The 27,517-nt window shown below is 38.9% G+C and overlaps 1 protein-coding gene across 1 annotated transcript in view; it reads right to left on the bottom strand.

The window, feature by feature from the left end:
• The window catches only part of LOC120863868 (receptor-type tyrosine-protein phosphatase delta-like), a 561,974-nt gene that overhangs the window by 45,927 nt on the left and 488,530 nt on the right, over positions 1-27,517 (bottom strand). Inside the window, exons 27-29 of the mRNA XM_040240488.1 lie at positions 19,304-19,479; positions 3,261-3,380; positions 2,604-2,758 (exon numbers count right to left, since the gene is read on the bottom strand). Coding sequence (XP_040096422.1) covers positions 2,604-2,758; positions 3,261-3,380; positions 19,304-19,479 — 451 coding nt within the window. The remainder of the gene's footprint in view (positions 1-2,603; positions 2,759-3,260; positions 3,381-19,303; positions 19,480-27,517) is intronic.

Genomic DNA, 27,517 nt, shown 5'->3' with positions numbered 1-27,517 from the left:
GCTTAGCTCCCGAGATCAGAGTGTGCACTCTCATTGTGGAGACTCCATGTTCTGTATGAAGTGACTTTTTTTTTTCCCCATACTTGTTGAACCAGACATTAGCTCTTTTAGGAATGCTGTTAAATCTGTCCGTCTCCTTCTAAGGTCTTGTCTCTGCTTGTACTAATCTGTTCTCATGAGTCCTTTATATTATTGATCATTAGAATTTAGTTTACTCATAATGATTTTTTAGTCTTGCCACTTTTATTGCCTCGACAAAACTATTTAAGGGAAATTAATTTTCTCCTTTTCCAGTCCCATCCCATTTTTGTTGCCTGCCACCAGCCTTCTTTCAGAAACTTCTCCTTTCTCACAGGATCTGTTTGGCAGAAGGCTTAGACTTACTTTGAGTTTGTTACTACTTCATCATTTAGTAAAAAAAAAAATTCAAGTCCATCATAAGAGAAATCATGAAGTTGAGTATTCAAACTCCAGAGTATTTTCTGTGATTATTTGCAACAGTGCCCATTGTAACTAATCAGGACCCCTTTGTGACATGGATGGTGTCACTTTCTGCAGTTTCCTTCCTGCCTAGAGAAGCTTTTTAAACCAGCATTGCTGGAATACCACAGGAGCAGTTGCTATTTGAAATGACTATCCTCTGCCACTCCATCAAAAAATTTATGCTTGTGGGTTTTAACATACAGGTAACCAAGTCAAAGATTCATGATGCTCTGGAAGTTTGCTCTCTAAATCAAGAGGCCAAAATATCTTATCATACATGTGAGGTTTCTCTAATTTTTGTTTCTATTATTTTGTATATATAAATGTATGTGTTTTTTTTGTGTGTGTAAGTGTATACACCTGTGTGTATGTATGTATGCATCTGTGTGAACTGCATCTTTGCCAGGAGACTTATGAGGGCAACATTTCTTGAGTGAGGCCAAACTTCCTGTTTTCTCTCCTGCGGCCAAACTCCATCTACAAATGCTTCATGTGTGGTTTTCATAATTAAATTGATATTGTGCCAAGCAGGGGCACCATGCAACCAGTTTCAATGGCTCTTTGAGGTCTGAAAAGATGTTTGTGTAACAGAACACACAGACTGCCTGCTAAAACCAACCAGAAATCTGATTTCATGATATAAAAGCATTTGCTCAATTAATACTAATTTGCTCAAATTAATAACAATAATTTATAGTATTTCAGAATCATGCAAAAAAAAAAAAAAACCAACAACTTCAACATAGTGGCAGATTTTCAAAGACCCCTATTCTTGCTAAAGAGGAGCAAGAAGTTGATTGTAAGGTGAGGCTGATTGTACCTCCAACTTCTCAACTATCTTACTTGAGCCAAACTCTTATGTTCTCATCTCTTGATCTGATCTACTGTTGCTAAGAACATCAAACAGTAAAAGTAAAGCATGGTGCAGTGCTTTGGAATTTGTAAAATATTCAATGAATAAAGAGTAATGTTATTATCAGTTTTTGTTAGGGTAAAAATGCTGGAAAAGAGAAATAAAATATTATTTTGTTTGGAATTTGCCAGGCCATTGTTTAACATCACTCCTCTAGCATGGATTAGTCAGGTAAATTTTATTGTTTTTATTCTGACCTATCCATGGTATCCAGCTTTTTATAAAAATAGACCCTATTTCTAAAATCTACTATATTATGCTATAGTATAAAATGGGATATGAATGAAAGTTATACTATTAAGTCATGATAAAAATGGTTTATGATAGATGCTTCTTTTCTTCTTTTATATAGTTTCTAAGTATTTGAAATACTTAGGTTACAAAAGACTACTATGAAGTTACATGAACTGTAATTTATGTAGCAGTAAACAACTGACCAGATATCTTTAATAATTTGTTAGTAATGGTACTTCAGGGGAATTCAGAAAACTGGAAGAAATCAGTTTAGTATTAAAAATGTATGAACACATTTATAGTAGAATCTGAGTGGTGATACAGAGAATGTTAGAATTAAGTACAAAATAATAAATTATACATTAAGAAAAATGCAGGTTCATTACTTCTGAGTACATAAAATAATTCTTCCAAACTCTAGGTCTTTGTACATATTTTATTAAATAAAAATTTAAAACTCAAAATAGGATATTTCTGTATGTGACTTGATAATACTAAATGCAGAAGCCATCTTTAAGCAGTAAGAAATGATCTCTGTAAGCTTGTATGTTTATAATGTTATTTTGTTCAGCATTTTTCCCTATAAATAGTAAAAAGTTTGTATCAGCCCAGCCCACAAGAGTCTATCAAACAATAATTTGTGTATATATATATATATATATTTATACACATATACACATATATATTTTGAAAGAATGTATTTATGTTTTCTCCAAAGAGACAACATCATGAACCATAGTTGCTTTTATCTCCCAGGGTTGGGAAGTCAGCTATGCACTCTATCAAATCCTTCCTATTGATGTTAGTATAGGCCTCATTTGACTAAAAAATACTCCCTATATCATTTATAAAGGCAGTTCCTCTCCCAGAGTATCAAAAGGTTAGAAAGAGAATATCCAGTGAGAAATCATTCAGTTTTGCGTTTCCCCACAAACGTTCTGACTGTGAGGAAAATGCTCTCAGAGGTTCTTACCTGCAGTGTACAACCATCGGACCTGCATCAGGAGGGTTACAGGTTTTGACTCTCCGTAAGAAAGCTAGAAAAGGTGTCGGGTGTTCTGGAACACCATGATCAGGCCAGGCAGTGAACTGGAATTGTCTTACTTCTCTCTTCTCACTTGAACCATTCTGTGAAGTAAGAACAGTGATTGAAATTCTGTGTTCTTAGCCTCAAGTGGTATGATGTGTAATATCATGGGAAAGGTAACATGTAGATTGCTATCTTAATTCCTTCCCCTATCCTGTATTTCTTGGGAATACTCTTTGGAGTTATAACTACAAACTATTTGTGAATGACAAATATTTGCTCAGGAAGACAAAATTCCTAGGTGAGAAGCATTCCATTTCTCAGGTTTAACTATCAGGAGCGCTCCTGTCATATTTTACCGAAAGAACTAGTTCTTCATCCAGTCTTCATTTGCTGAAACTTTCATTCAGAGCAAGAGTTCCATATTTATTGACACATCACTAACAAGGAGAAAAACTGCTGAGCGATAATGGAAGAATCATTTCATTCTTCATTGTTGCCAGCAGAATCAAGATTTAAGTAAAGCCTTGAAATCTTTGATTTCTCAAAAGAAGCTTTCTTTAAATAATGGAAAGGGGAAAGAGAAGGGGGAAGAAAGCAAACCTTGTAAAGTGCAAATGTTCGAACACAATACGTGGCCAGCTCTACTGTATCTAGCAGCGTCACCTGGACCAGCCCATGGGTTTCTGTGCCTCTGCTGGGCCAATACTGGTCACACTTCACCTAGAAGACACAAGCGACACATTCAGGGCAGATCCTCATCAATTTCTCTATTAGCTTTATTTTGAGTTGCTGTTGAAGGAAAGCAGCTTTTCTGCATTTCATGTTGATCTTTTTCTGGCATGCATCCTTGTTATCCCAATATATGTAAATTACTGCTCTGATGCCAATGTAAACCACATTTTTCAAACTGGTAGGAATACTAAGCAGTAACAGATTCAATTTTCCTGGAGAAAAATAAATTGCAGACTGTCGCCAAGTAGAATAAGGAGGGAGAGAGGTATTTGAAACTTTGGAGGACTTGAAAAGAAAACAGAAAATTGTTCTAGGATAGACGTTAAGAATCGCTTCAGAAAGATTACACTTAGGCACTTAAATGACATGGTGAGATAGTTAGTGTTCATCCATCAAGGTTTAAAAGGCACAAACGATTTCATCTTGTGCTATCTCGAAATATGCTTGTTTAAAGAAGAGTAGAAATAATTTGTAAATCTGTCAAAGTATAACAAACAACACAGCATTTTTCTTTAATACAAGATAAATGTGTATGTATATCAAAAACAAATGAAATATGTAAAGTCTGGGGGAAAAGAGCTGTCTGTTCTTTAAAAAGTCTCAGAGGGTCACACACTAGCAGTGGCAAAGTTTAAATAATTTAAAACCCATTCATTTCAGATGAATAATCTACAGTGATTATGTGAAGTTGGACAAGAAAAGCACATAAAAAGTATTCAATGCAATTAGTTTAATATGCAACAAAGAATAATTCCAAATCTGCTATATGCCTCGAATTTACTGAATGTGCCTTTGGGTATTAAAAACCATAATGAAAAATAGCAAAGACAGCACTGTATTTTCTAGTAAGATGATACATCAGAATATATTTACCCTTTTCCATCTCAGATTAAAAGAAAAAAAATGGGAGTAGTTCTTAGTTGAAGCCAATTAAAATGCATGTCTCTAGGTAAAGAAATCTAGTACTATTTTATATTAGTACATCTTCTACTCAAAAAATACTTGAAAATTATGATCTTTGGATTTAAACAAAAGCAGTGAGGCATTATCATAGGTACTTGGATTTTTGGCTTAGTAAATAGAATTATAGGTAATCATTTGCTTTTATGTTGAATATAAATATGATTACCATTCTGTAAATAATATTGTAATTTTCTGTTTCACAACTAAAGCATTTGCTGCTCAGAGTCAGCCTCTTTCTGTGTAGATATCAGACCCTGTGAAAAGGGAGAGGGTTAATCCTCTACACAGTTTCCTAGACAAGATAAAAGAAAAGGTACCGTTACACAGGAAGGCAGAGATTGCATTCTCAAGGTCTACTCCTGTGCCTTTATCTCAACTGTGAGACCCACACAAACATTATCTATTTCAAGAAAAACGAACAGAAGTGGTAACGTAAAAATGGAGAATTATGTCTTAGGAAGAGTATTTTTAAAGGCTTGCATTTTCTAGATGCACAAAATATTCTTCTGTTTCATATTTCTATCATATGTTCTAACTTAAAAATAATACAAGGGAAAGATAGTTCTTTAAGGAGAATATTGATGTAGTAAGACCAGGGTTGGGTACCTCTGTGTATTCTCTGAAAGCAAAGTCACTCAGTTGTGTCCAACTCTTTGAGACCCCATGGACTGTAGCCTACCGTGCTCTTCCGTCCATGGGATTTTCCAGGCAACAGTACTGGAGTGGGTTGCCATAGCAATCCAAGTTGTACTTGCACAAACTTAGCAAAGGCTACTACCCTCATAGAGCCAACATTACTTAAGTAACCCTAATTCAGATAGAAAAAAAAAATCACAAAAATGAAGTCAGAGGATCTGTTCTAAACCATGAAATAGATGTCAAGTTGATGTCTTGCTGAAAAAGACAAAAGAAACTGGAGGCCTCTTATTGTAACATTTGAAGGGATGCCAACAATGTACTGAGTTTAGGAATCAACAGAGAAACTCAAAACTCATGATTTAAGAGTTTCAGCTGAACTCGAGTCCTTTCAAATCAAAACCAACAGGTCATATCCCAGGAGGACAAATACCACTATGATGGGTACCGAAATAGCAAGTTAATGCAACAAAATGAACTAGAAGTTCAGTACAATTCACCAAACCCAATTTAATGTAATTATGTTTCAATGCTGGAGAATGGTTATCCTTAGACCTTTTGGTGAGGTAAGACAAAGGAAAACAAGAAAAGAACCATAAGCCAGCTTTTATGTGACCTCTGGAAAAATGACTCCATTATTGAGTGACTTTCCATCTACAAATCCACTCTATCCCTAACACGTAGGAAAACTCAAACTTATAATGATTAAAGTTTGAGAACTGTAACTATTTTTGGCTTAGTTATACTCTGACCTCTTTAGGAAAAAAAAATTCCACAAAACATCACTATAAGGAGTAAATATTGTGAACATTTTTTAGCTAAAAGAATAAAGAAATAGTTCTTGTACTCATTTTAAAGAATGTATTCTAGCCTTACTCTTTACTAAAAAAAAAAAAAACCCTCTAAAATGTTTTAAGTGAAACTGCAAAAACTAGGAGCAACTTTTTAAAAAGTCAATATATTTAAACATCTGTGTTTTTCTCAAGAAGTATTTTGCAAGGGGAGTTTATGAAAAAATAAATGTTCTAATGTATGCGCACATTCCCACAGTCTCAGCAGTGGGATTAGAAGGGGTGCCTGAGCCCTCTGAGCAGCAACACAGGCTTCCCTTCAGTGCAAGGACTGCAATACTGCTTTTCTCCACCTCATTCTCTGAGTAGACTGTATAGGTTTCATCCTGAGGGCTAAATTTAAGGGCTTAGACTTACTGACAAATATTCCTTTAAGCCTTGCATTATTAGCCATATACTAAACAAATAATTTCTGATTGTAATGTTAGAGAGGGAGTCAGAAGTCTACTGAGGAAAAAAATTAAAAGGATACAGAATAATAATATGAATTATATATACTTTTTCCTAACCAGCTAATACACATGTGCTAGCTGTTTCCCTCTCTTTTTTTTTAATATAAAATGCTGTTTATTGTCTTTCATCTATTATCTTTATTTATTTTTTTTTACTTTATTTTACTTTACAATACTGTATTGGTTTTGCCATACATCAACATGAATCCACCACGGGTGTACATGAGTTCCCAATCCTGAACCCCCCTTCCACCTCCCTCCCCATACCATCTCTCTGGGTCATCCCAGTGCACCAGCCCCGAGCATCCTGTATCCTGCATCAAACCTAGACTGGAGATTCGTTTCTTACATGATATTATACATGTTTCAATGCCATTCTCCCAAATCATCCCATCCTCTCCCTCTCCCACAGAGTCCAAAAGTCTGTTCTATACCTCTGTGTCTCTTTTGCTGTCTCACATACAGAGTTATCGCTACCATCTTTCTAAATTCCATATATATGTGTTAGTATACTGTATTGGTGTTTTTCTTTCTGGCTTACTTCACTCTGTATAATCGGCTCCAGTTTCATCCACCTCATTAGAACTGATTCAAATGTATTCTTTATAATGGCTGAGTAATACTCCATTGTGTATATGTACCCCAGCTTTCTTATCCATTCATCTGCTGATGGACATCTAGGTTGCTTCCATGTCCTGGCCATTATAAACAGTGCTGCGATGAACATTGGGTACACGTGTCTCTTTCAGTTCTGATTTCCTCAGTGTGTATGCCCAGCAGTGGGATTGGTGGGTCATAACGCAGTTCCATTTCCAGTTTTTTAAGGAATCTCCACACTGTTCTCCATAGTGGCTGTACTAGTTTGCATTCCCACCAACATTGTAAGAGGGTTCCCTTTTCTCCACACCCTCTCCAGCGTTTATTGCTTGTAAACTTTTGGATCACTGTTTCCCTCTCTTGAAATGTTTTCTTTGGCAATAACCCTCCCCCACCACCAGCTTTTTTTTTCTGAGAGAAGAATCTCAGAGAAGAATCTAGAGAGTTACTACTTGTTAGGCTTCATGCATAGAGCTGAGTGTGACAGTTAAGATGTGCTGTACAGAAGGCTCCCTTTGTGGGTATACAGAAGGTGGGAGTTACAGTACAAATACTGATGTCTGTCTTTTCTTATTTGCTTCTGAAGTGACTACAAGTGGCCTTCAGGACTGATTCATGGAAGGTCAGGCAGTTTCACTGTTTGACCAGTAAGCTGCTTCTCTGTTTCCAGGACCAAAGCCTTGTGGCCTCTTCTGTAAAATGGGAATGATTATCTCCTGCATGACAGGTTTATTATAAGGGTTGGAAACTGTATACCTGAAACTCTGAACCCAATGCTGCTGCTAAGTCACTTCAGTCGTGTCCGACTCTGTGTTACCCCATAGACAGCAGCCCACCAGGCTCCCCCGTCCCTGGGATTCTCTAGGCAAGAAAACTGGAGTGGGTTGCCATTTCCTTCTCCAATGCATGAAAGTGAAAAGAGAAAGTGAAGTCGCTCAGTCGTGTCCAACCCTCAGTGACCCCATGGACTGCAGCCTACCAGGCTCCGCCGTCCATGGGATTTTCCAGGCAGGAGTATGGAGTGGGGTGCCACTGCCTTCTCCATCTGAACCCAATGGCCAACACAAATAGGTATCCGGTGGGAATATTTATTATTAGTTAACCATGTTCTCAGCTTTTTGTGTTTGTTGTTATAAACCACTGAAATCATTCTGAATGTGGAAAATTGAATATATTGTTAATCCTAGCAGATATGTATTTAGGATTTTCTAGATGGGAGGTGAGGTGCCAGTGGCAATGAAAACACCAAAGTGAAAAAGAGTCCTGTCCCCAGTCCATCTACCATACTGACTAAATATGTAGGTATGTGCTTATATCTCCTGGTTCATCAAATAGGTAGCTGTGACATTCCAAACAGTCCTTTAATGGACCTGGCCCCCAACTGGCTGTGAAGAGAGAATGTACTAGAATCAGAGTAGAAAAGGAATAAAGTACAACCAGGCTGTGGTTTAGAAACATCACCCTGTAACTCTACTTGAGGCCCAAATTGAATGAGACAGTTCAGATTCCTGGCTGAATATAGGGGAGATATTTCTTTTTATTATCACGAAGAGAATCCCTTTATGTGGTAAGCTTTCATTTTTTCCAAAATTATGGAAAGACTGGGTTGACCATTGCTACATGTATGCTGTGGAGTTCATTCATTTTCTCCCTTTCATGGCAAATTATTAAAAGTAAGTTGATGGCATGATGGAACATATTTAAATGTATTCAAAAGAGCAACTCATTGTTGGAAATATCTCATAGGATTTGATCCAGCAGGTCTACTGACTGTGCTTTGGGGAAATGCTCTCCTTGTTTCGTTTTTACTTCCACATGGCTTATCTTGGACGTGGTTTGGCACATTAAGGGCACTCAACACATGCAAGCCAACTTTATAATCAACTATACTGTGGTCTAGGTTGGCTTATTTTTAAACAGCCTGAAACTTTATGAAAACAAAACCTCATTTCAATTTAACAAAGCTTTATTGAGCCTCGCAGCATGGCAGAAGGTATCAGAATTCCAAATGTAACAAAGCAATACTCCAAAGAGTCCCAGCAATATTGAACCCAAATACATTCGCCACATAGTATTTAAGGAAGCCTGCCTAGGGTTATTTAGTCAAAGAAAGACTTAGAAGAGACAATAAATGATATTTGGAAATCAGTATTTAGTACGTTTGAGCAAAGGATTCTACTGTAAAGAGGGGACAGTATGTTAACATTAGATAATGCAAATCAAGGCTGTTCTTGGGAAAAAGGAAATGTTACCATGACTAAATATACATTTAATATGAAGAATACAATGAAAGAAAGTTTCAGGTAAATATTAGGATATATTTTAGTGGACAGAAAAATTACACACCAAGCTGATTCTGTAGGCTATTATATCTCTTTTTGGCATTTTTTAAAAGACCAGATTTCATACTTGATTTTCCAAAATCAGGAGAGATAATTCTCAATGATTCTCTTCTCTTTGAATAACAGTGTCATTCCTTCCATTCAACTAATATTTAGTCATATCTATTTTCAGATGGCAAAACTACCTGGTTTATGAATTTCTTTCGTTTTCTCTTTACTGACCACTATTTAGTGAAGGATCAAAGGCAATGGAGTCCTTGAAATGAGAGTGATATTAAAGCATTTGACTATCAGTACAGTCATAGCTTTTCATAAATAAAACTATAATGTCAAAAATATTATTCTCCAAATAAACTAAATTTTGCTGCTTATCAGTTCACTGAACCATTCAAACACTTACTAAACCATTTATTAATTTAAAAACTTGATAGTCATTTTCTTTTTTTTTTGATGTGTGCTCTAGAATGAATATCTGTGCCCCTTCCCCCCATTCATGCTGTTGTTATTCATCACTAAGTTGTGTTTGACTCTTTGTGGTCCCATAGATTGCAGCATTTCAGGCTTCCCTGACCTTCACTATCTCTCAGAGTCTGCTGAAACTCATGTCCATTGAGCTTGATGTCATCCAACTATCTCATCCTCTGTTGCCCCCTTCTCCTCCTGCCCTAAATCTTTCCCAGCATCAGCATCTTTTCCAATGAGTTGGCTCTTTGTATCAGGTGGCCAAAGTATTGGAGCTTCAGCTTCAGCATCGGTACTTCCAATGAATATTCAGGACTGCTTTCCTTTAGGATTGACTGACTTTCCTTTAGGTTTGATCTCCTTGCAGTCCAAGGACCTCTCAAGAGTTCTCCAGCACCACAGTTCTTTGGTGTTCAGCCTTCTTGATGGTCCAACTTTCACATCCATACATGACTTCTGGAAAAACCATAGCTCTATGGACCTTTGTTGACAAAGTGATATCTCTGCTTTTTAATATGCTGTCTAGGTTTGTCATAGCTTTTCTTCCAAGGAGCAGGCTTTTTTTTTTTTTAATTTCATGGCTGCAGTTACCATCCACAGTGATTTTGGAGCCCAAGAAAATAAAATCTGCCAATATTTGCATTTTCCTCCTATTTATTTGGCATGAAGTGATGGGACTGGATACCATGATCTTAGTTTTTTGACTGTTGAGTTTTGTTTTGTTTATTTTACATTTTTCATGCTGTTTTTTTTTTTCTACTTTTAAACATGTATTTATTTTCATTGAAAGATAATTACAATATAGTGGTGGTTTATGACTCAGGGAACTCAAACCAGGGCTCTGTGACAACCTAGAGGGGTGGGATTGGGGTGGAAGGAGACTCAAGAGGAAGGGGACATATGTATATCTGTGGCTGAACCATGTTGATACAGGGCAGAATGTTGAGTTTTAAGCCAGCTTTTCACTCTCCTCTTTTACCTTCATCAAGAGGCTCTTTAGTTATATTCACTTTCTGTCATTAGGGGGGTTGCTGTTGTTCAGTCACTCAATCATGTTCGACTCTTTGCAACCCTATGGACTACAGCATGCCAGGCTTCCCTGTCCTTTACCAACTCCCGGAGCTTGCTCAAACTCATGTCCATTGAGTCTGTGATGCCATCCAACCATCTCATCCTCTGTCATCCCCTTCTCCTCCTGCCTTCAACCTTGCATCAGGGCCTTTTCAAATGAGTCAGTTCTCCGCATCAGGGGGCCAAAGTATTCGAGCTTCACTATCAGTCCTTCCATGAATAATCAGCATCGATTTCCTTTAGGATTGACTGGTTTGATCTCCTTTCTATTCAAGGTACTCTCAAGAGTCTTCTCCAACACCACAATTCAAAAGCATCAATTTTTCTTTGCTCAGCCTTCTTTATGGTTCAAGACTCACATCCATACATGATTACTGGAAAAACCATAGCTTTGACTGGATGGACTTTTGTCGGTAAAGTAATGTCTCTGCTTTTAAATATGCTCTCTAGGTTTGTCATAGCTTCACTTCACAAGAGAAATCATCTTTTAATTCCATGGTTACAGTCACCATCTGCAGTGATTTCAGAGCCCAAGAATATTAAAGCCTGCCACTGTTTGCATTGGTCCCCTTCTATTCACCATAAAGTGATGGACCGGATGCCACAATTTTGTTTTCTGAATGTTGAGTTTTAAGCCAACTTTTTCACTCTCCTCTTACATCTTAATCAAGAGGCTCTTTAGTTCTTCTTCACTTTCTGCCATAAGGTGGTATCATCTGCATATCTGAGGTTAATGATATTTGACCCTGAAATCTTGATTCCAGCTTGTGCTTCATCCAGCCTGGCATTTCACCTGATGTATTCTGCATATAAGTTAAATAAGCAAGGTGATTATATATAACCTTGATGTATTCCTTTCCCAATTTGGAACCAGTATGTTGTTCCATGTCTGGTTCTAACTGTTGCTTCTTGTCTTGCATACAGGTTTCGCAGGAGGTAAGGTGGTCTGGTATTCCCATCTCTTTAAGAATATTCCACAGTTTGTTGTGATCCATAGTCAAAGGCTTTAGCGTAGTAAATGAAACAGAAGTAGATGTTTTTCTGGAATTCTCTTGCTTTTTTGATGATTCAGCGGATTTGGGAATTTGATCTCTGGTTCCTCTTTCTTTTCTAAATCCAGCTTGAATATCTGGATGTTCTTGGTTCATGTATTGTTGAAACCTAGCCTGGGGAATTTTGAGCATTACTTGACTAGCGTCTGAGATGAGTGCAACTGTGCGGTAGTTTGAACGTTCTTTGGCATTGCCTTTCTTTGGCCCTGGAATGAAAACTGAGCTCTTCAGTCCTGTGGCCACTGCTGAGTTTTCCAATTTAGGGTGGTATTATCTGCATATCTGAGGTTGTGGATATTTCTCCTGGCACTATGTTGAAATCTGATTCCCTATGTGATCGTATTAGGAAGTGGGGGCTTGAGGAGGCCCTTAGGTCATGAGGGCGGAGGCCTGGTAGAATGGAATTAGTGCTTTAGAAGAGAAACTCTTGAGAGCTCTCTCACCCCTGCATTGTACAGACAGTTTTCTATGAACCAGGAAGCAGCACCTTAAACTGTAAGTAGTTAAGTTTCTGTTGTATCTAAACCATCCAGTCTATAGTATTCTGTTATAGCGAACTGAACAGGATAAGACAATGCATCTGCTCGGATTAACAGATGGAGCTGCACTCAACTTTTCTAATGACTTCTCCCATTATATCTCCACTTTCTAGCACGTTGTTGTAACCTGAGGGAAAATGTATGAAAGGTCCCTGTCATGGCCAGGTGGCGCCTGCATACCAGGCCTTCCCTCATGACTGGAGTCTCTCTGCCCCTCAGCCCGTCACTCCTGGCAATGACTGGGTACTCCACACAGATTTACTGTCACCTCTGCACCTGCCTTCGTTTGCCCAGTGGCTGCCTGTGTTCCCACAGCGCTCCAGTGTCACTGACACCAAGCGATATCCTTATGTGACTTAAAGTTTCAATAAAAAGATAATGTTTGTATACCAGCCAATATGGATACATTTCAATATAGTAACTCCCAGTAAAACTACAGTGGTGCATACCAGCTGAATGTCTGCCTTGCCTGGGCACAGAGATTAACTCACACTTCTCAAAATCTTAGAAATAGCCTAGACCAGCCCGGAGCACTGGAAGCATGACTGCGAAGAATCACAGGGGCTTTGCACATTGCCATTGGGAGCAAAGCTGCACCTCTTTCTCATTCCTTAGGTTGTGCTGCCTATAATTCACTTCAGTAGGGATGTTCTGAGCCACCATCTGTAGTCTTCCATCCTAAATAGAGGAGGTGGGATGGACAAAGAAGGGAGAAATTCCAGGAAGCTAACAGACAGTAAGAAATTGGTGGGATCCTTTTTCTGTTATCTGACACGGTTGACAAAAGAAAACCAAGAGTGTGGAACTTGCTAGATAAGGACCCAAACATCCTTTAGGCTGCCAACATGAGTATCTTTCTTTTTGTTGCCAGTGTCCTATATACATTAAGTATCCACTGCTTTTTTAAAAACAATCCCATACATCATGCAGACTCCAAAGGCAACGTTTGTGCTACAATCACAACAGTTGCTTAAGGAAAAAGCAGTTTCTGTAGCCCTAGATAGGCAGTGCTTCAGGTTACATTTTGAGAAATTAAATGTTCAAGGCCTCTGGTGCTTCCAGTTCTGTTTGGAAGAGGACACAGACCTGGCATTTGGAAAGCATTTGCTCTCCATTAAACTTACTGAACCTTGACAAACCAGAGGGGCCAGGAATTAGTCTGCCACCAGCCAAGGCTGGGCCTTCCAAAACCGATAACGACAATGAAAACAATAACACTGCCATTTATAATCTTCAAAGGGATTCTGCCAACTTTTAACCCAAAAGGACCTCACAATCTGAAAAGTATCTCAAGCTTTGTTCTATAGAAAAACAAGAAAGTGTTTGATCAGAATCTCCTTTCTTGCTGCTTTTTGTCCAGCATTTCCCTCTTAGCTACAGAAGCAAGTGAAATATGTCTCCATCTCACTGTCACTCTCTGTTGGGGGTAAATTTACTATGATGACATTCAGGAATGGAGAGAAAACAGGAAGAGTGGGTGGTCTTTAGGTCTGAAGTGCTCCAGTGGCCAAGCGTCAGGTTTAACTCCCTAAACCATTAGCATAGTGTAGTTAACGCCAGCCTGACCCCTTCGGCCTTGGCATCATCTAACCTCCATCCATTAACAACCGAATTTACTGGATTATGGATTTTCCCATTCCTGGCCTATCATAAAATAAGTCGTGTTGCACAAAATGTTTGATCTGCTCGAGCAATGGATGCCATTAACCAGGTTCCCTGGTTATCTATTTGGGAACAGAAAATGGGATTTAGAGAGTTTGGAAACTGAGTACGGACTTCTTCACATCTTATTCTAGGCTTTTACCACTAACAGATGTGGCCCACATTGGATGATGACAATTCAAATCATTTCCCATGCCAGGGTGTGTCAAAATTTTACTCTCATCCTTGACATTTATAGCACTAAGTCCCACTACAATACTAACTCTTTAAGTGAATCATCTCCCACTATAAAGCTTGCAAGACGTGAAGCAACAGTAAGTGTCAACTATGGAAACTGACTGAAGGCAGGCTGGGAGGACAAGTGAAAGACAAATGCCCCTTAACCTCATTTTTAACACTAATCAAGGTTGCTCAAGAATTTGTCAACGATAGGCCTACACGGTCCCTTCTGTACCTCAAAGCAGAGAGAGATAAAGGGGGAACAAAGTGAACAATCACCCATCAAATAATAGAGCTTCCTGAGCCAGGAATGGTCTTTGCGAATCCTCCCTTGGAGACCCCCATTCTTCAACCTAGGCGTGCCAGCCATGCATCCCAGTTGCCCACAAATAACACCCTTGTAGTGGAAATCCCAGCTGTATACATTTTACTCTCCTACCAGTGCTTCATTTTTTCCGAACTCTTTCTTCCCTCCATGTGGTTACCCAGACCAATTCATGTGCTTATTGGCATGTTATGAAACATGGAAACAATTAAAGACCACATTCTGGGGCAGCTGCTGCAGAATCAGTGAACTACGCAGAACTTGAGACGATTTGGCAAAAAAACATGGAAACTGTGGAATAAAACCCACGAACCATATCTCATGTCACACAGTATACAAGTCTTTAAATTTATTTGTGCATTTTCAGGCAGTAATCAAACTTCAACTTCAAAATCTCTAGTTTTTAGCATTATATATATATGTATTTAATATATCCTATATCCTAATGAAACTCATAGAAAATATTCAACTTACACATTTTCTCCTCAGGCTTGATCTATGAATGTACACACTGTGCAAACAGTCTCCAGATTTAAGTTTGGGATTCTTGCAAGGTCTCATTTAAGGGAGACTGATGGCATTTGAAAAATCAAAGAACTGAAGTTTTCAAATGGCCACCGTAAGCCCTAAGCCCTACCTTACACTTGTAAGCCTTTGTCAGCCTTCCAAGCGCAAATAATAGTCAGTTCTCTAACAAAAGATCAGGGAAATGTCTAACACATGCGAGGGTAAATTTTTTCTTGAGTGAACTATTCTAATTCAGCAAGGGTTACAAGCCCTGCTGCTGTGTCAACCACAGAGAGAAGTTGGGAGTGAGCCTTGGCACAGAAGAGGGCTAGAAAACAAAGGAGGTTGGTTCTGAGAAGAGACTTCCCTATTATCATAAATAAATAAGAAAGGGAAGGAGAATGAAAAGCTGAACCAAAAGGAAACGTGGCATCAAAACTACATTTAGTGGTAATTGTTACGTAACTCATGTTCATAATAATACTCTTTTCACATTGTATTGCTTCAAGATAAGTGCAAGTAGCAGCCAGCATGTTCTATTATAGACATTTTACAGGCAGATTAACACACTTCCTGTGTCAGGGTCTCCATTCTGGAGAGTCTGTCAAAGGCAAATGCAAAGGGACCCCATGTTCTGAGCTACACTCTCCTGTTGACTAGGGTGCATGGCTGTGCAACCCTGGGCTGGGAACAGGGGGCAAAACTGACTACGCGGAGTGACTCTTGTGTTTGGTTAGGGTTCGCCAACAACCACAAAGAAACAGACTCACTTCATTTGGGAACAAAACTTGATTTATTTGGAAGCCAGCTTTAGGAGAAACTAAAGCTATAATGATAAGGGCTCTAACTTCTCTATTTCAACCAAAAAATAATAGTGTAGACTCATTGAGACACCTTGTCACATTCTTTATCTAAGGTAATATCCACATTAACGTTTCCATGTAATCCAGAAAGGAGACTTTGAGGTGTCCAGCAGCTTGCTTAAAGTCACATAGCTAGTGTGCACTAAAGTTGGGCTCTAAACTCAGACATGTGACTGCAACCCAGACTGTTCCCTGCTTGGAACTCTGTCAGGTAGATTCCTCTGATGGTGGTGTCCCCAGGCAATTCTGGGCAGTATCATGCAATCTCTTCTTCCTATTCTCTCTTTCCCACTTCAGTTAACAGGTATTCCTGATTACTTGTAATGCACAGAAGTGTTTACACACATACACATGCCTTTTTTTTAATAAGCCAAGGGGATGAACTTTGTTTTAGGAACCCAAGCAAGCCTTCATCAAAATAACGAAATTTTAAGCTTTAGCCCTTGGAGAAGTGATTTGTTTAAGCTGCCTGGACCTTTATGAGAGAAACTACAGCAGTTTCTAAATAAAGCCAAGTAGATAATATGACTGCTTTGAAGTTGGCTGCTGGGAACTGAGAATTCAGTGAGTTGCAGGTCAGCCCACATAACCCTAAAAGTTCCCCAAGTATGGAGCTATATATTTCAGCAACAACTAACCACTGTTTAAAACACTGTATAGCAAAATTTAACCTATGTTCTTGTTTTGAAAATCCAGGATGCTTTCCCCTTGCTTCCTGGGACTTTAGGGGAAAGAGCAAGTGTACAGGGGAAACTGAGGTCAGAGGATGTGAGGGAGGAAGATGAAGAGCAGGTGAGATAATTTGGGGGTTCAGTGCTTTGTTGGATCTCTCCAGGGCATTTGGTCATTTATTTTCAAGTGTTCTAGACTGAAGAACAAAGGCTTTGGGGATCAGAGTATCATTTGTATAGCCAGGGTTGATGATGATTGAGATCTCTCAGTATTGGCTTATGTGGGTCATCATAAGTTTGGGTACAGACAACCATCACAGAATAAAAAGCACAAGGCAGCACTTTATTCGGCCTCCTCAGGTCATTTAACAAAGGAGAGAGCTAACTTGCAAGAGCAAAGAGTAATTAATGAAGGGAACAAACAGAGTTCATTTAGTAACTTCCAAATAAGTTTCTCTGTCTGAGGTGGGAGAAAAAAAGGTAGCCTGCAACAGAAAGATAAACTGTGGGTATTTAAGTCACAATGCCTTCCACTAAGAACTGCTCATTACCATCACATGTTGCACTGGCAGTGGGGCCAGTTAGAACTAACTTTATTATTAGAAGCAATTAGGGAGAAAAGGGGCAGAATTTCATTTGGTTATTTCAAAACAAGTTTCTGTGCATGGCTTAATGAAAGCCTGCAGTGTCAAGATAAAAATGTGTGTTTTACTGAAAACAGCTTTTGCAAATGACTGCTTGTTACCAGCCAGTATCTCTAGGCAGAGCAGTCTGGGTAGGTTGGATTTACATGCATACTGTAACATAATAGTTCAGCTGCCTCTGCTTCACAGATGTGCTAACAGGCAGTATGGCCTCGTGGGTAAGCACATGTGTTGTGGAGACAGACTGTCTGTTTTCAATTCTTCATTCTGACCTTGGTAACTGAAAGAGCTTGGGTGACCTTCTGGAATGTCCTGGCCTCAGTTTACTCATATATAAAGTGGAAATCATAGTAGTGTTTATCTCATGGATTGTTGTAAAATATCAATGTACCCAGTATATGTTAGACATTGTTAAAATTATTAACAACTGTATCCAAGAATCATTTGGATAGGAGTTGCTTTAAGGAAAGGGCTGGTTATATATAGGGGTTATATAGAGTTTACCTTGAGTATGAGTTAATAAAGATCTATTTACATCTTTCAAATGGTATTTGAATGTAATGTGTAACACATATATGTCTTCACAGTCATACAAGTTTTTTTTAATCTAAATTCATTTCAGACAATATTTTTGTAGAATTCATATTCTGAAAAGATCTGATTGCTTTTTAGCTTTGCTAAACCAGTTGTGTTCCATGTTTATTGATTTCCCAGTTTTAAAGTAACAGCTGGGACTTTTTATTTTCTCCGAAGTCTGAGCTTTTTCCTTAGGGATCTCCTGGGCAGTTTTCAACTCCTCTCTCATAGACACACTGGGGCTAAGAGAAACTGCCATGTATTGAGCTTAGAAGAATGTTTAAAACCTGGCTGTCACACAACAAATGAGGACTCAGGCTTTGACTTCCTTTTAAATATCCTTTTTGAGAATACTGTGACCCCAGTAAAAGAGCCCTCTCACTGTTAGTTTCAAACTCTGCCCTGAATGCCCCACACTTCAGGGAGAGTATATGCTGTCTTCAGTGATTTGTCAGACTTATTCCTTAAATTCTCAAGGTTACAGACTGATTTTCATCAAATGGCTACAATATTTGCATGTACACTTGGGAATGTGGATACTGCTTACCCATTATTTCTAGTTTTGCAAATCAAGAGCATTTAACCAATATGCCATGCTTCATAATACTGGATCCATATGATGAATAAAATTACTTTCTTAGACCTTACTAAGCAGTGACTCTGTTATTAAAACCTATTCATTTTGAAGAAGGCTAAACTAGCAAAATGCCCTCTATATTTACATGTTTTCTCAGCTGTGTATTAACCCACATCATTTTTCTGGCTGCCCTGACTTAATTTATGATAATTTGAATAATTTTTGAAAGGACCCTCTTTCACAGAATTTTAGATTTTCACTGCAGATTATGAGAAAGAAAAAGCTGAAAATGTCAGGAAGTACATATTATTGGGGTTTTCCCCCAAAATCTGTGCATTGCTATTAAATGTGAATTTTAAAAAGATATCCAAGTTGATATTTATTTATCTAGCCAAGGTGCCTACTTCTCTGAGTGCTATTTCTTTTTCCTTTTAGTGATCATACACATCATGAGATAATTTCCTTTTTGAAAGATACAAAAGAATGTTAAAGCATGATTTAGTCTAAGCTGTTGATAGTCATATTTGCTGCTGTGTCACTTCAGTCATGTCCGACTCTGTGCAACCCCACAGACGGCAGCCCACCAGGCTCCCCCATCCCTGGGATTCTCCAGGCAAGAACACTGGAGTGGGTTGCCATTTCCCTCTCCAATGCAGGAAAGTGAAAAGTGAAAGTGAAGTCGCTCAGTCGTGTCCGACTCTTAGCGATCTCATGGACCGCAGCCTACCAGGCTCCTCCGTCCATGGGATTTTCCAGGAAGAGTACTGGAGTGGGGTGCCATTGCCTTCTCCGGATAGTCATATTTAGTGGCTTTTAAAGAGTCAAAACTTGAAATCTTAGATTCTGACCAAAACTATCTGAGGGAAGATTTTAAGAGGGAGAAGGTAGATATTCATCCTTACCCTGGATCGCTCTTCTAGTTTTGTCATCATAACAACTGTGGCACTCCGTTGTTCCCATATCATTCTCCAGAAGTCCCCGAATGTTTCCGGTAGAGATCCCTGTGTTGCGATATAGGCATTTTGTTTCCTGTAGCCATCTATGTAATTGGCATTCACATAGTCACTTCCTGGGATACCTGTAAAGCAAGGAGTGGTATGCAACTACGTGAACATATCACAAGAGGAAACAGCCTGGGACACGGCCTGACGACAGTGTTATATTATTGTTTCATACTGTATTAAAGTTTGGGTCTTAAACAGGATTAAAAATGGTTCTTATTGGGACCATCACGTTAAAGAAATACAATGTCTGAAGTGTTCAATCTTTGTGACATGACAAGGTAGACTCCAAAGACACGAAAACACAACTGATTGTTCATGGACTGCCTTTTCTCTCACATGTCTTCTCCATTGCATCAGAAAAATACAGCTTGCAAAGCAATCATCTGGTCATATTCCACATTCATTCTCTTCTTTCTCAGACAAAAACCAAATAAAACAATGCCTGAGTCTGAAAATGCAGTATAGGGTGGAACATGTCCTAACAGTAAAAAAATTCTTTCCAGATTTAGCTAACGGGGAATTCATATATAAACTCATTTAGTCCTCGCAACAACTCTCAGAAGTTCAGTCATGATCTTCCTTTCACAAAGCAGGAAACTAAGGTGCACAGAGATGCAAAAATTGCCAGAATTGGTGGAGTCTGGTCTAATTATAGGCAGGCAGTCTGCTATATCTGTGTCTTAACCTCTGCAGGGTACTGCTTCTCCCTTAAACGTCAACGGGTTGTTGAATCACACAAATCGCTCTTTGAATGATGACAACTGCCTCCTAATTGGTTGTCTCATTTCTACTTTTGTCCTTTGCAGTCTGTTCTCTATTTCGATAAGAGCAGTTTATAAAAATATATTTCAGACACTGAATGTCTCTTCTTCAAACCCAACAATGGCTTCTCCTTATACTTTAAATAAAACCCAAATTCTCAACAATGGCTACAAAGCTCTGTACTTCTCCAACTCATCTTGTCGATCATCTACTCACTTTCCAGTCTCTAGACCCTGTCCTGCTTCTACATGCTGGCTTTGTTAGAAAACATTATTCCGCTAGCTTGGTGCCATCCCACGTCCCACAACACACTCTCTGTCTCCTTCCCACCAGAAAACACTGAGCCTCCATCTCAGGGGGCCTGTTCTTCATACCCTGGGACCTCAGAACTCTCTTGGCAACATTGTAATTATAAATTTAATTGTTCACTTGCATATTGCTTGTGTTATTTGCCTCTAGACCACATATCTTTTATTTACCTTCGCTATCCCTGGTGACAAAAAGAGTAAATAATTTGCCCAAGTTCCAACATTGAATAAGTGGCAAAGTTGTAACATAATACAGATATTCTGATTAAAAGTCTAATTTTCCTTCAGCACAGTGCCTTTATAAGGGTTACAGGGAAGTCTGAACTTCGAAGAAGAGTGACCAGAATGATGATGGAAATCAAAGCTATTTTGTATGAGAAAGGAATATATATTAAAACCCAGCAAAAAAATAGGAGTTGGACATAAGAGTTGCCCATGAGTCAAGAGAGGTTGAGGATTACTTTGTTGAGACCCAAATCTTTCAGTTCTGAAGGATGTAACTACAGAGAGATGAGTTTCATCTCCAGTATAATAAAGCATTTTCATCTAGTCATTATCAGAAAGGGTATAGATTTCCTCCAGATGTAATGAGTTGCCTATTCCTGAAGGAACAAACACTTTATTGGGATATTAGCATGATACAGGAGATAGCACAAGAACCTGTACATGGTCCCTGCTTACTTTGGGAAAATATGAGTCTTGGATTTATTTAAAAACTATATATTCTTTATAATGGAACATATGTTCCCAAGCTAAGATTACTATATTTCAGTGATTGCCACTTGCAATTACTTTGACTGCTTTTCTGATTCCAGTTGTAAAATCGATCCTCTCAAGAAAAGTAATGAAAGTCAGATGGAGGCTACTGGGTTCCAAGATGAACACATGGATATGAAATACCAGCAGCATCAGTGAAAAGCCTTTTGAGCAAAAACTGAAATGCACGGTTGGTTGTAACATTATTCATCTATCACAGCTACTCAAGAAGCTGTTGGGGTTCTGGCAGCCCTTTGTTGATAAAGATCCTATTCCTCCCTGACACCACATTACTGCAGATTCAAAGGACAGTTTAAATAAAGTCCTCAGGTTGCAGCCACTGGGAAGCATGCACATCTCCATGTCTGCAGGATTTGGTTCTGAGCCAACAATGAGTCTACTTTATAACACAGGGAAAGCTCACTTTAAATAATGTAATTTAGCAGGCAACATTAAAGAAATGATAGAAAAGATTCTGGCTAAGGGCCTCACTCAGCTACCAATACACAGAAAACTTTTTTCCCAAGAAAATTCAAAAATGGAGAAATCTGGTTTAATGACTCAGAAAATACATCAGCTGGGCACTGTGCCATTTCTTCCTTATCAAGGGTAACAAATGTGTCTGAATAACGCATCTGAGGACAGAGGTGGTGAATGTGAGACACACACGTAAAGAAGCAGAATCAGACCTAGCCTGCATTCTTGCATAAACTTTAATCAGCTATTACATAATGAATTGTTTTTTGATGTATTGCTCAAGTTTGAACAATATGTTGTTATTATATTTTATGGGGAATAGGTTGATACTGAATAATAGTTGGGACAAAAATACAAAACTTCTGCTTGAAAACTATTATTGGATCCATATTGTATCACCAAATGCTTTAAGAATTTGGGACTTGATATTGTGCAAAGAAGAGAATTGAAAACAATACTTCAGCACCTAGGAGAGCTAATTGTTCAGCTCAGTTCAGTTCAGTCGCTCAGTTGTGTCCGACTCTTTGTGACCTCATGAACGGCAGCACGCCAGGCCTCCGTGTCCATCACCAATTCCCAGAGTTCACTCAGATTCACGTCCATCGAGTCAGTGATGCCATCCAGCCATCTCATCCTCGGTCGTTCCCTTCTCCTCCTGCCCCCAATCCCCTCCCAGCATCAGAGTCTTTTCCAATGAGTCAACTCTTCGCATGAGGTGACCAAAGTACTGGAGTTTCAGCTTTAGCATCATTCCTTCCAAAGAAATCCCAGGGCTGATCTCCTTCAGAATGGACTGGTTGGATCTCCTTGCAGTCCAAGGGACTCTCAAGAGTCTTCTCCAACACCACAGTTCAAAAGCATCAATTCTTCGGCGCTCAGCCTTCTTCACAGTTCAACTCTCACATCCATACATGACCACAGGAAAAACCATAGCCTTGACTAGACGGACCTTAGTTGGCAAAGTAATGTCTCTGCTTTTGAATATACTATCTAGGTTGGTCATAACTTTTCTTCCAAGGAGTAAGCGTCTTTTAATTTCATGGCTGCAGTCACCATCTGCAGTGAGGATAATATTTATATTCTGAAAATAATGTGAGGATCCTCTTTATATATTTTGACATTTGTCTGTAAGTAGGTAATACCTAAAATAAAAGAATCCTGGCAAAGTGCTTTACACACTCTGACAAAAAGACACTTCCAGTAAGTTCTATCACATGTTCTTTGCAATGTGGAGATGTGAGAGACTACTGTGTTCTCTAGCAGCTCTAAGACCAAGTGTGTCTTATATCCATACAACCCAACATAATAAGCTGCGCAGAAAGATGAATGAGAAAGATCTGAGAAATAACGGTGGCTTGTACTTCTAAAAAAAAAACAGTAACCTCATATTGAAAGCTAAGGTTAAAGAATAATGTGTTTTGAGTAGACAAGACCTCCATGTTCAATCTGACATACTTAGAATGATTTTCCAGCCAACTCCAATGAAAAAAAAAACATACTATATTGACTTTCCTCTAATGCAGTGCAAATCAGTGTGCACTACTAATTCATGAGAAATGTGTAAGAATTAACTGAATTCTGGGGCTATGTTAAGTAGAAATCTAACTTAAAATGTAGAACTGAAAGAATACAGAATTACTGTCAATCAGCTGATTGCTTTTATTTCTTGGATTTGTGAAGATTTGTCCAAAATTATGGTAATGGTGCCTTGCTTCTTTTTTTTCTTTTGAGAGGGAAGAGTTATTGAAATAGCAAGAACTTGAAAAAAAGATGTCTGAAACTCATCATAAGTAGAATCTGAGGACTGGTCCTGCTGTAGGCACTCTCTTGGTCCTAGGTCCTGTAGGCACAATTGGTCCTAAGGTCATTGTCCAAGAAAAACAGCTTAAAGCTAGACCTTGTCCTTTCCTAGGCATCCATGGCTTTACTACATTTTTAAAAGTAAGTTTTCATGATTTTCTATGCGGTTTTTTTTTTTTTCATTTAAAAATATTTATTTATTTATGGCTGCGATGGGTCTTCATTGCTGCACACAGGCTTTCACTAGTTGCAATGAGGGGGGCTACTCTTCTTTGAGGTGTGCCAGCTAAGGCAATGGCACCCCACTCGAGTACTCTTGCCTGGAAAATCCCATGGATGGAGGAGCCTGGTAGGCTACAGTCCATGGGGTCGCTAAGTTGGACATGATTGAGCAACTTCACTTTCACTTTTCACTTTCATGCATTGGAGAAGGAAATGGCAACCCACTCCAATGTTCTTGCCTGGGGAATCCCTGGTGGGCTGCCGTCTATGGGGTTGCACAGAGTCGACACGACTGAAGTGACTTGGCAGCAGCAGCAGCTTCTCAGTGCCGTGGCTTCTCTTGTTGTGGAGCACAGGCTCTGGGGCATGCAGGCTTCAGTGTTTATGGTGCATGGGTTCAGTAGCTGCAGCCTGAGGGCTCCGAAGTGTGGGCTTAGAAGTTGTGGCACGTGGGCTTAGTTGTCCCCATGGGAAGTAAGATATTGGACAAGGGTTCGAACCTGTGTCCTCCGCATTGGCAGGCAGACTCCTAACCACTGGACAACCACGTAAGTCCTGATCTCCTATGTATTGTTTCGTGTGTATTCTCCAATTAATAATAGTCATGTATGCAATTCCAATACCAATAACAGTTATCATTCTAATCTAATCATCTAATAAGTGAGAGAACAGGCTAGATCTTGTCTTCATATTTTACCCCACTATATTCCATATTCCTATCTTCTAGTCTGTTTCATCAGTTAATGGACTTATTTTTTGTGGTACTTAAAAATACTACATACATGTTTTCCACTGGGTCTTTGTGTTTTGGACAAACCTTGGAACTATACAACTCAAGCCTTTAAGAGAGATTGTGATTCAAACATGGTTGGGTCAGGTTTAGGCTCTCATTTTATTTACTGGGAATTGCTAGTTACACTGTTGGTGGAAAAATAAGCCTGGGTGTGAAATTTGGGCTCCCTTGTTTTTTCTGTCTGAAAAATTCTGAGAACTTTGAGTTCAACATGCAGAGGAAATGCCATTTTTCTTCATTTAAGCATAGGATTAACACTTTAGAGCTTTATAATGATTTTCTCCCATATTATTTGAATATTAACAAATGGAGAGGAATTCTTGGAAAGATGAAGCTATTTGGTTTGAAAGAATATTCCTGATGAATAATTAACTCATACTGAGAAAGGCTTTAAAACCTTGAAAGCATGTTGAAATGTCCAAGAACATACTATCTGAGCTGTTTTGTCTTGACTGGGTTAAAATACTTTTTCTTTTCTTTTTTTCCCTTTTTAGTTTGATGAGAAATAATTGGGTCATGTGGGTCTCATTAAAAAAAAACTAAATAAATAAACAACTTGTTTTGCACTCAATTTTTCAGGTCAGTAGATAATTTGATTTGAAAAGATTTCTCTTGTTGAGAGGTGTTTATAACTACAAAATGTTAATAAAAAGGCCTTATGCTCTTCAGTGAAAAAGCAGGACCGAAAATAGTACATAAATTATTTTATTAATGTGAAAGTAAGTAATCATACAGGTCAAGTGTGTACTTCAGTATCATAAAAGTTGTGATTCATGAAACAATACTAAGAACATGCTAAGACTTCAGAGACATTGACCAGGAAACTGAAACTCTGGGTTAGGGCTGCTGGGAAGTTGCTCTTTGACATCTGGGCAGTGGTTCAACTTGTCCAGACCTCTGACTGCTTATCTGCTAAACAAGGTGTGCTGGACAAATTGATTTCCTCAAGTCCCTTTAAGTTCTAAAATAAGATTGTGTCTCTGCGGTGTTCTTCTTGGATTCAGAAATCTCTGCAAAGTGATTTTAAGCTATATAGAGCCTTCAGTGGCTGTCAGAGTAGGTAGGAACGCATTCTGATGATCGTTCAAGTTGGTTCCTATTTCTTCTACCTCTGATGAGCTGTGATGAGATTTATAGGTGTGATTTATACTTTAAATCTTGACTAGAACCCGGTAGGGTGAAAAATAAACAGATTCAAAAGCATGAGGAGGTGGTAGGACTAGGATAGCACATGGTCTATTCAGGAAAAGCAGCTTTTCTTGACTTGTGGAGGTGAGAATGAGTAAGAGGCAGAGTTAGGGCAAGGTGGGGAGCCCCACTCATGGCTCTAGAGGACAGACTACCGCAGCAACCCACAGTGGGCACCAGAACTTTAGCTCATCGGCTGGCTCTGCTCCAGCTCACAGTGTGGCATCAAAGCTCTAGTACTTTCATTTCCTTTCACTTCTACAAACCCTCTGTGAAGTTTGTGTCAAATAATTTTTTTTTTTGGTAAAGCAGTTTATTCCCTGTTATAAGACAGAAGTACTCAAGACCCACTAGAGCACAAAAGCTACCTTTCATTTAATCAGTAACGTCTCCTGCTCCACTTCAATACACAAATAGAAAAGAAAAACTGTGTAACAACAATGAATTGCCAGGTAAGACCTAGACTGTAATTTTTACAACCCACAATTCAGAAAAAAAAAAAAAAAGTTTACTTTGTTTGCTGACACCGGCAAAACCATAGAACAGAAAATAGATAAACAAAATCAAATAATAATTTACTAGTAAATTTATTTAATTTCAAGGGACACAGGCCTTCCTTCTCCTTCAACTTACACCATGGCAGCCACTCACAGCTGCATCAGAACTAGCAAAACGAAGGCTTCTCTTTGCAACATACCAGAAAAAACAAATGCTTCTTGTAAAGGCACAGGGTATTATCTGCAGAAGTCTCCCTGGCTATGACTGCAGTTTGGCCAATGACCCTCCGCGTTTCTACCAAATGCAGGGTGATTCTTTTTATTTTTTATTTTTATTATTATTTTTTTAGGGTGATTCTTTTTAGAAGTGTGCCTTTCTATGTGGGTACTGCAGCTCGTCACCACTGTTGAGTTATGGAGGAATGGATACTTTCAGAGAGTCTGTGAACCCAGCCTTCACTCTCCCAGTGTGTTCTCCTTTCTTTGGTTTTCTATACCTTGGCTCTGCTGAGGAGGCTGGGTCATGAGAGTGCCTACAGAGAAGGATTCCAAGATTAGCCACGTATTGGGGACTTCTCAGCATTGTGGTGGAAGGGACTCCTTTCTAGTTAGGGGACACTTTGCCCTGAAATAAAGCAGTGTTTGGGCCATTGCAGTATGCCTGTTCAGCTAAGTCACAGAGTTTTGGTCAACTTAGCTGATATTAATACACATATACATATATGAAAGTTGCTCAGTCGTGTTCAACTCTTTGTGACCCCAAGGACTATACAGTCCATGAAATTCTCCAGGCCAGAATACTGGAGTGGCTAGCCTTTCCCTTCTGCAGGGGATCTTGCCAACACAGGCATCAAACCCAGGTCTCCCACATTGCAGGTGGATTCTTTACCAGCTGAGCCACCAGGGAAGCCCAAGAATACTGGAGTGGGTAGCTTATCCCTTCCCCAGCGGATCTTCCCGACCCAGGAATCAAACTGGGGTCTCCTGCATTGCAGGTGGATTCTTTACCAACTGAGCTACAATTATTGTAGGGTTTTATTTCACAATGAAGTAGTTAAAATCAAATGCAGAGTATCAGCAGGAGTTCTGTCTGTAGGACACTCAAAGTGCCCGTGTCCTCATCTACATCCTTATATATGAGCAGCACTATCATAACATGCTTACCCAACACCCCTGTGAGAGTTTCAAATGAGTCAATTAATTTGAAACGTCTAAAATACACATTGGATACTGGCTATTCTTATGATCGATGGGATCAACAAAAATGAAATAAACCTACTCATTTCTGAATATTAGAGTGACAAAAAGA

This window comes from Oryx dammah, unplaced genomic scaffold, assembly GCF_014754425.2.
Source record: "Oryx dammah isolate SB20612 unplaced genomic scaffold, SCBI_Odam_1.1 HiC_scaffold_1, whole genome shotgun sequence".
NCBI lineage: Eukaryota > Metazoa > Chordata > Mammalia > Artiodactyla > Bovidae > Oryx > Oryx dammah.
This window is presented reverse-complemented; position numbering and strand designations above follow the sequence as displayed.